Genomic DNA, 16586 nt, shown 5'->3' on the forward strand with positions numbered 1-16586 from the left:
TGGTCTCGGTAGCCTGCTTCATCTGCTGTCCTCAGATTCTCAGCAGTTTCATTATGTCTTTTATGGAGTCAGCAATTTGACTCGCTCACCACATCGTGAGCGCTTGGTAACTCAAAGCCTGACAAAAAGTGTGTGATTAGCTTGGAAATATGAACCATTTTTTTCTGATGAATGAAAACCGGTGTGACTGATAAATTCGGTTCATTGTCATGGCTTTCTGGTGCAGTTAAATGAAAGCGTCACTGTTAATACACAAATTAATTCTCCACATAGTGTTTTTTGTATCTGAAGGGATGTAAGGGATCTTTTGGCTGGTGATGTTCAGGCTTTTAGAACTTAATTGTTTTGAGTCTTTATTTTGTAGTGTTTAGCACCAGAAAACAGCACATTTTTAAGTATTAATGCTAACAGTAGTACAGGCTTGTATATCATCACTAAACTGACAGGCCTAATTAATTGCCTGTTCAAGTTCAACTTAACAATGTGTGTGGTTGATTTTATATAAATCACTACATACATTTTGGTGAATATCAGTCACAAGTACCTCCAAATAATGTGACAAAAGGAAAAAATAGTCAAAAATGTTTCACACTCATTAGGAAACTGGGAAAAACAGGAACTGTCCTCACAAGTATGCACTCAACTAGTGGTGGAAGAAGCATTATGATCTTTTACATACAGCAAATAAATAAATGAAGTCAAAATTACTTAAATAAAAGCACACAAGCGCATTTATGTGTGCATACACCATAAGTGTAACGGAGTAAAGAGTACAATATGTGCCTTCAAAATGTATTTGGTAGCTGTATTAAGTAGCATTAAATGCTCATGGAAAAAAGTATAAATTCTACTTAAGTAAACATACTTACTCTGTAAACATACATACTCATTTTTTCACCACTGCCAACAATAACATGAATGCATTAACTTAAAAAACACTATGCACTGGCCAAATGACAGGTGAGTTAGAATATTTGCCAGTTAAATAGACCACGCTACATTTACAGCAAAACTGTGAAATTTTCTGTTATTTGACTTTATCTGTGTGTTTTCCGGTGAACTACCCCTTTAAGCCGCAGGGACACTGTCCCTTTAAGACGTTCACCCGGTAGTCACACGCACGCCAGTCAACGTGAGTCTGAGGTGAACTTCAGTCATCACAAAACAAGAGCTGTCTTTCCTCCTCTTTCGCTCGGAATATTTGCAACTTTAGACTTTAGGCCATATGTCTGCATCATGTTGCGAAATGCTTAAGACGGACTGTTCTGCGCAGGCGTGAGAGGACGGAGCAGTATAAGTCAAGGAAATTACAGGCGGGTATACAAACACATGACTGACAATAGCGCTGTGTCAGTGCCTCTGTCCGAATATTAATAACCGGAAAACTTAGGCGACAACTCAACACTAAACTCAGCAGTCAACCATGTCGACACCGGGCAGTGCTAATTGTCCAGCCCAGCCTGGGAAGAGGCGCTTCATCAGTGGAGTCGTGGAAGGTGAGCAGACTGGGACCAGGGTCCCCAAACTGGATCACCAGAGTTCAGATCCCGGTGATCACAGTGCAGATCTGCAATCGACCACACGAGGCTACAAGCTGAATGGAGAAATTTAAGATACATGTTGTGCAAATGGAGTCAAATCTCATTTAGTCATTTGGTACATAACTTGCTCTTTGCTTGATGCAGGTTTTTATGGACGGCCATGGACCATGGAGCAAAGAACAGATCTGTTTAAAAGGTATGTGGTCTGTAAGTAAGTTTACAACCCCAGTACAAGGAAGCGCAGAATGATAACTGAAACACAGCCTCTCCTGAAGATGGGATCTGCTTCATGGTGGCTGTTGTCCCGGAATCAGAATCAGAATCAGAAAAGACTTTATTGCCATGTGAGTGAAGAGGTTTCACATTACTAGGAATTTGTCTTGGTGATTGGTGCGTACATAGAACGTAACAAGTAATTGAAGAATAAAATAAAAATAAAATAGAATAAGGTAACACAAAATAAAATAAGTGAAATAAATATTTTTCTGGAGGTAGTCCAAAAGTGAGGTAGTGCAGGGTGGAGTATAGTGCAAGTGGGTGAGGTAAACAGTGCACAAACAGTCCCGTTTTGTTGGTTATCTTATATCCACCTGCATTTGGGCACAGACAGTTTGGATTGTGAAAATAGGTTAACAGCACTGAATGAAAAACAGATTTATATTGTTTAGCTAGACTGTTTAGAAAAAATGAATTTATCTGTTGATGCCTTGTTTCATTTTTCCCCCTTAAAAGGACCGTTTACAACACAGACTGATTGACTGTGCACGTCGTCGTTTCTCATCGTCACATAACAACTGATCGATGTGATACTTGATGTGGTTGTTCACTGCTGCCGTTTCACAGAGAACAGAAGTGGGGTTTGAACACATACCTGTACGCCCCCAAGGACGACTACAAACACAGGATGTATTGGAGGGACCTGTACACTGCTGAGGAGACAGGTGAGTTTCAGCCCTTCACATGTCCTCCTCGCTGACTGAATGGACGGACAAAATTCATCTGTCTGTTGAATCTGGACAGTGGCCTCAAAGCAGCTAATAAAACAGAGATTCTCAAGACTGTCATGATAATAAAACCCTTGACACTCCCATAGTGTCAAACAGGCTAGATTACTGCTCTTGAAAACCCTGTGCAAAATCTGTTCACACTCCTATAGAGACAGGTGCTCCCACACACTGTCAGCACTTTGACTAAACAAATAGCTGTGTTTTGGTGCTACAACTGTCCAACAGAGGTTGCAGTTGCTTAATAAATTAATTTGATTTTAGTTTAGATGTTTTTTTCTTTCAGACCCCTTAATTTGAAAACATCCTTATACTTTTTTGTGTCAAAAAACGAATCCACTAATCATTACTTGAGGGACTCTAGTGTAAATAGTCGTTTTCTTTTCTGTACTGTGTACAGCTGCAGGCACTTGTTTCCTGTGTATTTATTCTTTCTGAATGGACATCCTTCCCTTATCCTTGCATGCTTTGCACCCTCTATATCCTGTTTGCTAATTTTCCAGTTATGGGACTAATAAAGGATTATCTTATCTTATCTTATCTTATCTTAAAGGGACCCACACGTACATAAGACATACTGTGGTCCATGTAGATTAAACAAAATATATCGTTAACTCAATCATCCTCTATTCCATATTGGCATCAGGATCCTTGTTTATAGCTGTGCAAAGTTTCCCTCATGACCTGAACCAAATCATTCAATCATCAGTCATCACTATCTCTTCAGAGACGTTGTGTAATTGCTCTGTTTGGAGCCTCTTACATCTTATTAGAGGTATGTCACAAACTGAACTGCAGTGATAACTCGAAGTTTGACCTTTCAAACTGTTGTATCTCTGTTGACTCTAAGTGCATAAAAAAAGAGATGCTATCACTGGACTTTGAGCACGACGGATTATTAAATTTCTACAGTTGAATTACAGACCAAACTAGAAGAGTGCAGATCTTGAAATGACTGTGGATCACTTGTGGCCTCTGCAGGCTGGCTGAGGGGAGTGAGGAGTTGGCAGTCAATAGCTGTATGAAACAGAATCGTCAATAAAATGAGCTTAAAATGTGAACCACCGCAACCACAAGAGGCCCTTGAGCATACAGTCAAACATGCACAAAAATAAAAGGCCCATGGCCCCAGCGGTATGCCAGATCAGCTGCAGACAGACGCACACACACAAACATGATCCTCTCCAGGCTTGGTGGAGATAATGATGCTGGACATAATGACAACAAAACAGCTGATTTGAATTTATTGTGAGACCACTTGATAATGCAGACATGAAAAGCCATGTGGGCAGATTACGGATGTCCTTGTCGGTTGAGAGCAGTTGACTCGCCCATCAGTCCAAACTGGGAAGTTATCCATCATTTCCTTCCTATTAAACAGTGTTTATTGAGGATATTTATGTAACCAAGAGATCAGTGTCTTTCTTTTAAAAGGCTTCTTTTCTCATCTCTTATTCTTTTCCCAGAGCAACTCGTCGCCCTGATATCTGCAGCTAAACAGCATGACATCGAGTTCATCTATGCAATCTCTCCTGGCCTGGACATTACTTTTTCCAACCCCAGAGAAGTTGCTGCCCTGAAGAGGAAGCTGGATCAGGTAGGACTTTGTATGCAGAGCTGAAGGGTGGAGCCCGAGAGATCATTTAATCTTAAGCTGTATGGAGTTTTATGGATCTCTGAGGGTTTGGTTTGAATGCCGTGTTACTTTATATGAAACATGCAGCGGTAAAGGTGAACCATTTACTACACTGTAAGTGGGTCATGATGTGATGAGTTTTGTTCACACTTTTGAGAAACAAAGTCGCTAGCAAGGTGCTTACATTTTAAATCTTGGCTTGAATTCTCTTAGCTGGGAGTGAGAAGAACAAAACCTCACACTGTGTGATCTCACACTGCCCTCTTTGTCTCTCAGGTGAAGGACTTTGGCTGCAGGTCTTTCTCTTTACTGTTTGATGACATTGAGACTGAGATGTGTGCAGCTGATAAACAGGCCTTCGACTCCTTCGCCCACGCTCAGGTGGCCATCACTAATGCAGTGTACCAGCACCTGGGAGAGCCTGAGACCTTCCTCTTCTGTCCTACAGGTCAGGCAGTAGGGTGGTCTGAAACCACCCCTAAAAGAACACACAATCTGCATTTGAGGAGCTGAATGCAGTGTGTGTGATGCCTGTATTTTACATTAATAAGCCCAGTTTTTCTTCTTTTGGCACTGTTTGCCACCATTCACATGTGTTCTGTCCCTGTAACTCCAGATTACTGTGCTGCGTTCTGCACTCCCAATGTGTCCCAGTCCTCTTACCTGCACACTGTGGGAGAGAATCTGCTGCCTGGGATAGATATACTGTGGACTGGTAAGAGTTCACTGCACCAGAATCTCACTGAACCTGTGCTGATATGTATTGACTCCACATAAATAGCCAAAGCATCATTTTCATTTAGGTCCCAAAGTGGTGTCCCACAAAATCTCTGTGGAGTCCATAGAAGAGGTGTCCTCTGTCTTGAGAAGGGCACCAGTCATCTGGGACAATATTCACGCAAACGACTATGACCCCCAAAGGCTTTTCCTCGGACCCTATAAGGTAAAAAACTGTATTTTAATAATTTTCAGATGGTTGCATTTACTCCAATGTCGCTCTGGAATCTGTACCCCAAAATAATTAACATTGTCTTTCCTATTAGGATCGTCCCACTGAGCTGATTCCCAAACTGAGAGGCGTGCTCACCAACCCCAACTGTGAGTTCTACCCTAACTTTGTGGCCATCCACACCTTGGCTACATGGTGCAAAGCAACCACTGATGGAGGACAGAGGGATGTGGAAATGGGTGAGCGTTTTTCTGTGTTTTTCTTAAAAACAAAACAAAACAAAAATAACGTGCTTCGTACGCAGCTACTCCAGCTTAGAGTTTGACTTTTACCACGCAGTAACTGAACTCTGTGTAACGACTGTGGGGAAGAGGTTTGACCTACTGGCACAGATTTTTTTCCAAAGCATAACATGGACTCTTGGATTGATACAATGCACTTAAATGCATGGACAATGATGCATCAATACAAAAGTCATAAAATGTTGCATCTGCTTGTTCTGGTGCGTTGTTTTATGTTGAATGCTGTGCTCAAACTGCAGATAGCATTGTTAAAAGCTGTCTGTATACAACAGCAAATGAAATCTTTGGAAAGGCTGGGATCCTTACTTTAAAATAAGATTCTGTGCCACACAACATGCAGTTGTGGAGTCTGTGTATTGTCTCAGTGTTTCTGACCTCCATTACCAGGTGATGAGGAGCAGGACGCCTGCTACAGCCCCCAGAAAGCCCTGGTCCTCGCCCTCACTGACTGGCTGCAGGAGTTTCTGAGTACTAAGCAGCCTGGAGGTAGAGTCATAAAAGAACACTTTTACATCAAACAGCAAACTATTTAATGACATCAAAAGACAGAAATGAGGTGGATATTGCAAGACAAAGAGTGTGTGTCACAGCCCTTTTGATCCTTCCTGGCCTTTGTTGTCCTCTAGTTCGTCTCAAGAAAGAGTCGTCAGATGAGGAGCCCATGCAGACAGACATGGGAGAGAGCCCCTATGTTCCCGGACCTGAGGAGAACCCCTTGTACACAGCAGAGCCCCTAACCCTGAACGACCTGAAGCTGCTGTCGGACCTCTTCTACCTACCATACGAACACGGGCCGACGGCCAGGACCATGCTGCAGGAGCTGGACTGGCTCAAAAACCACAGCGAGGCTGCCATTGCAAAGACAGACAAGGTAGTTTTGTGTGTTTATGGTTTATCAGAGAGTGAATAGTCTTGTGAGTAATTTTTTTTTTAATTGGGTACATTTATGCTTAAACTGTTTTCAGACAGAGGAGTGGTGCTCAAGAGCACAGCAGTTTGATGAGATGTGCGAAGCGGTGGTGCAGATGTTTAACCGTCTGTCAAACGCACCGAACCGCAGCATTCTATACGACCTTTACAACTACATCTGTGACATCAAGAGCGGGGTCGGTCTGGCTCGAGCCTACGTGAAAACGTTAGGTGAGAAAATCATAATCTTCTAGTGATAGTAAGATCTACATAGGCTGGTGTATGTAAAGGATACAGTATGTTGGGGAAAAAACAGCTCTAGGCATTTGATATAGACATAATCTCTGCCTGTTCCTTCAGCTACTTGCTTTATTAAAATGAATGACTCCAACCAAATAATGGGACTTTGTAGTATCCAGTTCATTTTCAGTGTGGAGCAGCATGAAAGAAAAGTTAAATCCCAAGTGGTTAAAAAATACTGCAAAGTAAACATCACACCCAGAGTCTACCGTTTATGATAGTGTGTATCAGTAGGAGCCATAAGAATAAGCAGTAAACCCTGCATTTGGATTAGGAAGATGACAAATATACCAGCAAGTGTTTTCAGGAAGTTGCAGACGTGACAGGCAGCCTGCCAAGTCCAGTATGTTTGTTTAACATGACCGATTTATCAGGCATGTGGATCGAGGCACAATAGTAGGCCTTCTGCCTAATCAAGGCTTATTATGTTTGCTTGTCTTTAAGCACATTTCTAACAAAATTGAATAATTAAAAGTTAACCTACTTAAGATTCAAATGTAATGTTGTGTTTGCTTTCCGTAGGAGGGCAGGGTCCACCCTCAGCCCAGCTCATGAACGATGATCCTGAACCCTGGGGCTTCAGGGGAGGCCTCTCTGGAGAGTTCCAGGTCATTTAAGTGTCCAAAGACTTTGACATATGTAAAACTTATCATTTGTAAGTGGACAGTGATAGGCGTCTTTAATAGGACAAAGCATTGAGTTAGTGTCTTCCTTTGACTTGTTGCCATCTCATCAACATTGTTTCAGTGTGGGTGTACATGAATATGAATACACTTAACGTTTGAATTTGCAGAGAATGCTGCCATGCCACGGAAACAGGGACCTGTTCAGACATCCTCCCCTGACAGAGGTCTACTGCATACGGCCATACTGCCCTGAGGACAAGGTTAGGAGGGCAGATCCTCACAGCACCGTGATAACTCTGTGTTCAAATTCGGTAGTGGTTTTACCAAGTATTGTTTCCTGTCTTAGATGCAGGTGCAAAGGATTTTTGAAGAGATGCAAAGCGCAGGAAGGGGCAAAGTTCCCCTGATGGCACGGCCTCCGCTTCTCTGTGACAGGTAAGAACGACTCAAATTTCTTCATGGAGCGTTTATGCTGTCACGCTTCAATTCAGTTCCCTGTGCCCCACTGCAGCCTGTCAGCGGGTGAAATCTCCCCTTCCCCTCAGTGTGCTCTCATCCTGGAGGATGAGATCGGGGTGTGTGGTTACGCTCTCGCACTCACCGACGCCCAACAAGCTGCAGCCAAGATTCAGGTGATCACATGAAATATCCTATCATTCTCCAGAACAGCAGATAAAGTGCAATATTAGTATTTTCCTTTTTTCTTCTACCTCCAGAGGGCAGTAAGTGACACAGTGTTGAAGGACTTCCCCTCCCTGGTGACCCTACAAGTGCTGCCCCGGGTCACTGATCCCACCCCAGCGAAGCGTATGATTGGTCGGCTGTTGTCCTCCATCAGGAGCAGCGGTAGGAGACCTTGCACAACGACTCTGACATTTTCTACATGCCCCTGTGGAACTGGGCTACAATAGCCACATGTTCTCCACAAGGAGGAGCTGTTCAGCCATTGCCATGTGCACGGAGGGACAGCCACAGCAGCATCATTTTCTTCCACCAGATGTAGATTAAGACCAGTGCCAGCTGAGAGCCAAAGCTTAATTTTTCACAAAAACAAATCAGGCAGGGAAGACCCTCTGTCCTTCTCCAAGGTAGGAGACAGTCCTGGAGGACAAAGGACATTTAAAGGCACTCAGAGCAATGGGATGTCTCTACTCTTACTAGTATTCAGCAGAAAATATGCTTTAGTTTCCAAAAAAGAAAAACTGCAGCTGTACAAACACAATTCTAAATCTGCAGACACTGCAGCTGTGCAAGCTTGTCCTTATCTAGGTTTGCAGAGAGGAGATTAAACCACAAACACCATCTTCACTTTCTTTTTCTTAACTTTCCAGGTTCCAAAGGAGCGTTCTGTGAGCTGAGGCAGAGCGATCAGAGAATGCTCAACTTTTACACTAAACTTGGCACCTTCAAACCCATACAAATGGCCAGTCTACCTCAAGACATCATTGCCATGGGAACAAGCGTGTGAACAAGATGAATCACAAGGATTTTCCTCAGGTGTGAAATGTTTTGAGATACTGCGATACAACTGTTGAATAATTGCCAACTTTAAAGCTTGTTAAACTGATCTGTTGTCATTTTGTTAATTTGTGTAATTTAGAAGCTGTCACCATTTGTCAGTGCCCTCCTGTATGATGTTCATCAAGGAAATGGTGATGAAATTTGTCTAACAAAATATTGTATGCTACTGAAAAGTGTAACATAATACTAATTATTTTATAGACAGGGAAACTGTAAAGTGTATAGTGGACATTTTTTTGCTAAACTTGCCATCTTAACCCAGCATGATTAGGACACTGATAACATATGACTTGAGGTTTCTGATTTGTTCATATGTCAGAGATGTGACTGATGGCAGACACAGTAAAAACACGACATTTGAACAAGAGTGCATATTTTAATTATTTGTTTTGAGAGGATACAAAAGGAGCATATGAACTCTTAATCTTTAAATAAAGTAGCTGGTGTTTCACTCGTTCTCTGATTGAGAAGTGAATGATATTCAGTTTGTTAGCCTGTGAGATGACATTTGAGGAGGACCTGCTCAGAAAAGCTTAGTCACATGTAGTTAACATACATGAAGTGACAAGACCCATTATCTGAACATACATCCAATAACGGAGATTTCAGTTTTCAAGGTAAGACAAACACACAGCAATGAGTAAGTTTAGTATTTCAAGTAGTTTACGGATATTGGTTTCTATTTTTTGTAATGTTTTAACCTGTTTCACCTTGTTTGCCTGAGTATCTGACCAGCAGAGTTTGGTGTGGGATAAGAGATCCACATTACCAGACTAAATACTACAAATGTACATTTTTTTATTTTTTTATTTTTTACCCACACTTCTCTAGGGTATCAGTAGTGTCTTATCAAACTGTGCTATTTGACCCAAGGTATAAAATTATCTGACATGAAGACGTTAAGTCTATAGTATTAAAAAATCATATCACGCGGTGACTGACAAATGACAACTTGTGTTTGACTGATGTGTGTAGCTCGTCACAGACTGGCTGCTCAAACCAGCCACACAAGCTGAACTGGTCAGTTGCTGATAACTGCCCTTCCTTTGTGGTTGTGTGGCATTCTCGCACCCTTTTACCTTCTCTTCCTCCTTCTAATTATTATACTAAATAATTACAAAATATATAAGTTTGGGTCATGTAACATTATTGCACAGTCGAATCGAGAGTGGAATGTACCACTCAAATCAGCAAAGACAGTGTTGCATGTATACAGTCTACTTGTTAATCTTCTAAACCGTGAAAGATCCTTGCAGATTTTGCTTTCAGGAAAAAGTGAACCTTCCACCCTGTCCTTGTCAGACGAACTCCAGCCCTTCATACTTTACATTCCCTATCTTTGTCTCAGGCATCAGCACCCGACCGTCTAGCGTAAATGCAGTGATGTAAGTGGCAATGTTGCCCGCATCCTCCTCGGATTTCAGGGCCAGAATTATCTGATCGTCTGTGTCTGGAACAAATTTGAACGAGGAGAAGCCGCGAGTTGGATTGAGCGGTCCGACGTGCCGCACCGATACATAGCTGAAATCTGCGGGACAGGACAGGAGGAGATTAGTGGCACGCCTCTCGTCTGCAGTCTCTTCATAGCGTTCGTGACTGGCACGGCGAGGGAGGAAGAACCAGTGCTGCAGGCGCTCGCTCCATGCTGCTGACTCATGGATAAGGTAGCCTACAGAACAAGGAGAAATGCAGAACAGAGGTAACTTTTCAGAACACTTTATTGTTCCCCTACCATTACTGTTTATTTTGGATGGCCAAAATCCAAATGAGAGAAGCTGTAAATTCAAAAGAATTCAAAAGCTGCAGCTAATCTGCCCTGGGTTACGCCTCCCAGGCTATATGCAAGATGCACAATGCTCTTATTGGCTGAAGTTGGTGTTATCTCAGAGGAAGAGCACATTGATCCAAACTCTTTTCTTCTCTTTTCATTTACAGTTTATTTTCTCCCAAAAAATGCTAGAATTGAACATCAGAAAAAAGTGCTAAATCACAATAGTTTTATTTTTTGTTTGGGTTTTTTTTTTTTGTTTTCTTTAAAGGCAGCAAATATGACGCTATCCTCCAATGAAGCTAAATGTGATTCACCTCAGGGTTTTATTCATCAATTCATTTTTGGATTTAAAAAACTCTGGCTTCAGAGCTAATCCCCTGGTGTCAATTTGCGATACTAACTCACACATTGTTATATGTGGACATGACGAAGAAGAAATCTAAAGAAAATTGGTCCAACCTGGTGGTTGGATCCCTGCTGCACTCCGCAGGGCGTTGTAGTACGGTACCCAGTTCTCATGCTCCACGTCGCCATGGTAGCCAACAATTTTCACCCACTCTGGGTTGTTGTTGAGGACTTCCCCAGAGGTCGTGGTCCACTCCTTCCCCAGGCCGCCAACATACAGGTGCTCATCCTTCACTGTCAGCCATTCTGCCTTGAATCCTTCACACAAAACAAAGTGTGAACTGTCAGAAGGCTTGTGAACTTCCCTTTTGTTTTATCTCTTTGTTTTGTAGCTGATAGTTCTAGATATTTTGTTCAACAAAAAAATAATTATGGTAGAGGTTAAAACATTCATTGGAGACTGACCTTTGGAGACTAAACCGTCACCGTCAGGTAATATAACCCAGGGGACAGCCTGGTTACCCTCGATCCTGTACACCACACCTGTACGGTCGTCCACAGTGTACAGGTGACCGTTGAACACCACCAGCTCGGACAGCTCCATGCCTACAGCACAGGCAGTGAAACCAGGTAACTGAGGTAATCCACATACTTATGTGAGAACACAAACATGTTTAATATACTCAAAGAATAAAAGATGTTTGTGCTTGTGTGTGTGAGTCCGTCCCCATATCCTTTTACCTCGTCCTTTCTCAGCCAGATGACTCTCCAGAGTGACCATCTCAGCATCCCACTCTACCTCCAGTCTGTCAGCACTATCTGAAACAGTCAGGTAACCTCTTTTCATGTAGCTGACCCATGTCTGATCCTTGGAGCTACGCGACGCTGTGTCCAGGTCTGCGATTACAGCAATGCGGTAGCGGATTCCGTGCTCTGTCTTCTGCGGCGGACTTAACGGATATGTATCATTGTAAGGTTTTTCCCTTTTCTGGTGGGGGGAAAGGCTTTGTGCAGTTTGCCCGTTTGTTTCCCTGAAGACATCATCCTCACCCTCACTGCGGATTTGCAAACCATGAGCCCTGCTGCGGTAGTAACCACTGTTAGCAGTGTCTCTGTCCCCTACTGTCCGGTGCAGGTATAACATGAGCACTAAAGCCAGCAGGGTTGCCACAGTGATGGCTCGCCATTTAGGATGGAAGCGTGAGTCCGAGGTGGTAGCTTGCGTCATGGACGCCAAGGCCAGGGGAAGGCCTCGGACCACAACACCAAAAGTGGTCATGGGTGTATCGTCTTCATCCTCACTTGCAGGCTTGGACTGCGGGTCTTGACCATTATAGCCTGGGATTGAGCACAGAGAGTCATATCAGAAAAGAAGCATGATGGAGGCATGACCAGATTGGCAAGAAGAGGAAACTGCAATTGCAAATACCTATTATTGTTTTCAGATGTTACTATTTAACTCCTTTGCATTGTTAATATGATCAATCATCTTTATACAGTTTAAATAACAAACTCAAAACACAATAGCTGGGGAGAATGAAAGAATGAACAAAGAGGAGGAGAAGAACATGTAGGAAAAATAAGCGCTTGTTCCCATTGTTCTTTGGTCACAATAGAGCTTTGTTGAAAGAAAAAAAAAACAACCAAAAAACCCCAATATGCATTCAGAGTAGGCAGTGAGCATGTTCAGCTTTTTCAGGACCACAAGCCTATTATTGAGCTTGCTCTGTTTTAGTGTCAATGTTAAATTATTTTGTCCTCCTCTGCCACCAAGGTATTTGTTAGTAGTTGCAAATGCAAATTCAACATGTTTAATGAGCGTGAATGTTGTAATAAAAAAAATATATGAGAAAAAAAACATGAGAGAAAAGAAAAGAAAAATTTGCTTTTTCTGCAATCACTAAATGTTTTTCACTTTTCCTCTGGAAATATTCTTTTGGATTCCCAACATATCCTGAATGGTTTGTATTTGTGTTTAAGTGCCTCTGGAGCTTCCATGGTTTGGTTTGATTTACCGGTGCACAGTTGTCCCCAACACACATTTTCATTTGAAAAACCAATCCTTTTTGTGACACTGGACCCAAAGGAACAACTGACTAACAGTGGCCACAGCCCACTGGCAGAGAATGACTGGCACACCATCTACTAACTAGACTGATAACGTGATGAGATGCATTAGTCTCTGGGTGGGTTTACACCTCTGTTCCTAAGGCTCATAGTCAGTACACCCAGTGTGTAAATGGACAGCTCATCTTAAGATAGAAGCCAGTTTAAGATCTGTTCTCCAAACATCCAAATCTAAAACTGCGCTTACAATGTTCATAAGAGCATGGATGTACTAAAAAGGGAACTCTCTTGAGATCAAGGTAGAGTTGGTGAAAATGAGTCATTGTCTACTTTCACTCGGGTAACAAATGAGCTTTTCAATCATTTAACATTTAACAAGCAGGTATAGAGCTGGTACAGCCTGTCAACAACACCCTGCCTGCTGAAATATGAGAGGTTTACTTGTTTTGTGAGAGCAAAGAGTGCCAAGGTGACCCTCAACCTTTCTGTTGTCATGAGCAACCAACAGGTATAGTAAATAAGATTCTGAACAATCCTAGACTGAACTCCCTCAACTGGACTGAAATTAATTATATAATGTGGTTTCTACATGCTCAAAGCACTGTGTAGTAATGACTGGTGAATTGCCACTTCTGACAGGCATCTCACTGAACGAAAGAGCAAAGTTTACTCAATCTTTTTTCTTGCACATGCAGTACTACAGACATTTACTCCTGCATTTTAGAAAGAAATTCCCTAAAAATGTTAGTTACACTCTTTGTTAATTACAAATGATTGCTTACTGTAGCATAATTGTGCATGAAGTTGGCATGATAACAATGGCAGCTTCAATTACACATATGGTAGAGCTGAAGCAATGTCTAGGCAGGAGTGAAGTAACACAGCACTTATTCATTTTGTTTCGGATTATGTAATTAAATAGACAAATTATCACCATTTAGCAAGTCAAAACCAATGTCACAACAACATCAACAAAACATCTGTGTCTGCAATATCAGCCTGAGGAAACACTGCTCAGTCTGACTCAATGATCGTGTTCTCAAAGATACTTCAGTTAACACAAACCAGTTAGAGGAACAAAAGTTGCCAGGAGGATATGTGGTATTACTGAAGTGGACCATGTAATCTTTCATCACAACTGCAAAGCATTAATTTTCCCTTCAGTTGCTCTAAACAAGTTAACACTCCTTGACAAACAGGCTCTTTAACACAAACAAACGCACACTAAATTGGCAAACTCTTGGACCACAAATAATGCCCTTATTGTCATGATTCCAGGCATGGCGCTTATTTCCCATCCCTCTAGAGCACACACCCAAACACAGCCTTGCTGTATGCTATATGGAGAATTCAATTATTCACCCCTCCGTCGCCTCTTCTCTCCTGAGCCCGCTGTAACCATCGTGTTGTTCTCCTTCACACGCATCTCATAATAAACTCTGCGTTCCTTAAGGCCTCTGTCCCACACGAATAACTGATCTCTATCTCACCAAGTCTCCTCCTCCCCCCATTACACTATCTCATGTTACTACCTCTTGTTGCAAAGCCAAGAAAGGAAGGTAGGCTTCACCTAAAACAAATATAAAAATTAAGATGAGGGAAAAAAAAGGGTGAGAATGCAAACTAAAACCAAAAAAAGCTACATGAGGAAAAACAGGTTGGAAACATAAACTAAACAAGATTTAGTATGACTGTAAACAGGACAAAGAAAGAATAAGGCTTGATTGCTGCAGGCATGGAGCTGTCCGAGCACAATGACTGGCAAGCGGTGGGGTGCACACTGAATGTTGAACAGTGAGTTTTGAAACCAGTTTTAATTGCCAATGTTGCACTAACGATGAGGGCTGAACATTTTTAAGTGCGGTTGGATGTTCTTACACAGTGTATGAAACCTAATCCCCTCAAAGGCTTTAATACATCCAAGTCTCTCTTAAGTTTCATGCTCACAGTATCATTTAATTTCACAACACAGGCAGCACCGGCTGCCAGTGTCTAGCCCTGATGTCAATCAACAGAAATTAAATAATTTCTTATTTTTACTACTCACTGGTCCTGATTATCCTGCAAAACAAATGAAACAAATTAAAAAATATAAATATAAATAAAAATCTTAACCTTCTCTTGAGCTTTTCTCACAGTTTCCCAAGAAGTGCAGAGTTTGCTTGTTGCCAAGTTTGAAAATGAACTTCTAAGCTCCATTTATTTATTATCTATATTATTCACTAGGTTTATACAGCTTTGTCAGAAATATCTCGGTGTCTATGGGATTTATTGTGTAGAAAAACAAAAGAAAAATGTATTTAGTGGTTCGGTTTGTTGGGGCTAAACTGGGAAATGGCCTAAGGAAGAGCACTATCGTCTGAGTGTTTCAGTGTCTTCTGTTACTTTAGTCCGATCTTCAGTCAGAAATATGAGATGTGATATGAATGTTATGTGAATAATAACAAAAGCCACTGAAGTCAACAAAAACAACTGGAGGCTCTCATATTTGACGGCAAAGAAAGGTATATAAAATATGCAACAGAAGCATTCTAACGGTGCTGAGTAATCATCTGCTTGAGGACCACTTTACTACGCTATAGAGTAGAAACGGCAGGTCTCGTTCCTATGAGTTCTGCTTGGATAAATACAGTTCTCCCATGCTACAGCTCACATACAGTCCTGTCTGTGTTCACGGATGGCCACGAAGGCAGGAGGCACTGAGAGTCGGTAAAGTACATCACTTGTAAACTTTGACCGGCTGCCACAAAAGTGCTGAAGACGTTAAACATCAGAACCTTGAGATGTTTCAATCACATGCAATTTCGAGGCTTTGACGTCGACGTATTTAACCGTAAGAGAATTTTCAGTTAGCCAAACACTTGCTTTAACAACAACTGAAAGCCCTCCAGTTCTATTTAAAATGTTAGCCTTGATGCTAACATCAGCTAGCAACTTGAGTCTGCTAGCATTAACCTTTGCCAGGCTAATGTTGGTATTGTAATCAAGCTCAACCACTGGGTTTCACGCTGAACTGAGTTAGGAGATTATTTGGTTCTTATATCTTGACTTTTGAAGCCGTATGACTTACCCGGTACAGAGGGTCTCCAGGTCCGACCGGTTGGCCATATTTGATACTTGACTGTTTGCTGGCAGCTCATAGATTACAGTGGCTCCTCCTGCCTGCAGACGTTGAGTCAACTGAACCGACCGTCGTAAGCGTTGAAGTCCCCACAGATAAAAAAAAGGAAATACTTAGCTAATAAATAATAAACTGGCAGCTGACTATTGGCTCATCCAGAAATGACAGAACAAGCTGCTGGCTTTAGTTCTGTGTCACATTGTGGCAATTCGATTAATCAAAACTTTATTTGGAAAAAGATGTGCAACATAATGCAGGAGCTGCCTTGATTTACTAGTATGTACTACAATGGCACAAATTTACTAATAAATGTTCACTTAATCAAATTACTTTAAAACAACTGTCACACAGTAAATCAGAGGTTTTTGGGGCCAAACTGACCAGGAGGGGAACCAGAGAATACAGTCCTGCATCTTATTTGGAGCAATATCACATGTCACCAGCTGCTACATATTTAAGATCATCATATCAGAATCAAAAAAATCTCATTTTGA

The 16586-nt window shown here is 41.8% G+C and overlaps 2 protein-coding genes across 6 annotated transcripts; one reads left to right on the top strand and one right to left on the bottom strand.

Annotated features, from left to right (window-relative positions):
- Positions 1-1107: 1107 nt before the first annotated feature.
- Positions 1108-9239, top strand: ogal (O-GlcNAcase like). Of its 3 annotated transcripts, none has more exons than XR_006844830.1 (17): positions 1108-1496; positions 1686-1737; positions 2385-2482; positions 4012-4142; positions 4458-4629; positions 4798-4896; positions 4985-5124; positions 5225-5369; positions 5820-5918; positions 6059-6303; positions 6398-6572; positions 7164-7249; positions 7435-7527; positions 7614-7702; positions 7759-7899; positions 7984-8113; positions 8599-8617. XR_006844830.1 is itself a non-coding variant. In XM_046405626.1 (17 exons), the coding sequence occupies exons 1-17, from the start codon at positions 1424-1426 to the stop codon at positions 8733-8735; spliced, it is 2085 nt and encodes a 694-aa protein (XP_046261582.1). In that variant the 5' UTR covers positions 1108-1423; the 3' UTR covers positions 8736-9239. The 3 variants fall into 3 exon arrangements, 2 of the variants coding, with proteins under 2 accessions (XP_046261582.1, XP_046261590.1); XM_046405626.1 differs by having other exon boundaries at positions 7779-7899; positions 8599-9239; XM_046405634.1 differs by having other exon boundaries at positions 4563-4629; positions 7779-7899; positions 8599-9239.
- On the bottom strand, positions 9145-16203 carry cant1b (calcium activated nucleotidase 1b). Of its 3 annotated transcripts, XR_006844851.1 has the most exons (6): positions 16042-16203; positions 11646-12242; positions 11370-11510; positions 11019-11222; positions 9241-10457; positions 9145-9207 (listed from the first exon to the last, which is right to left on the bottom strand). XR_006844851.1 is itself a non-coding variant. In XM_046405731.1 (5 exons), exons 1-5 carry the CDS (start codon positions 16109-16111, stop codon positions 10087-10089), a joined length of 1383 nt encoding a protein of 460 aa, XP_046261687.1. In that variant the 5' UTR covers positions 16112-16203; the 3' UTR covers positions 9145-10086. The 3 variants fall into 3 exon arrangements, 2 of the variants coding, with proteins under 2 accessions (XP_046261687.1, XP_046261697.1); XM_046405731.1 differs by having other exon boundaries at positions 9145-10457; XM_046405741.1 differs by lacking the exon at positions 16042-16203 and adding an exon at positions 14334-14943 and having other exon boundaries at positions 9145-10457.
- Positions 16204-16586: the final 383 nt, after the last annotated feature.

Source organism: Scatophagus argus, chromosome 2 (genome assembly GCF_020382885.2).
Source record: "Scatophagus argus isolate fScaArg1 chromosome 2, fScaArg1.pri, whole genome shotgun sequence".
NCBI lineage: Eukaryota > Metazoa > Chordata > Actinopteri > Scatophagidae > Scatophagus > Scatophagus argus.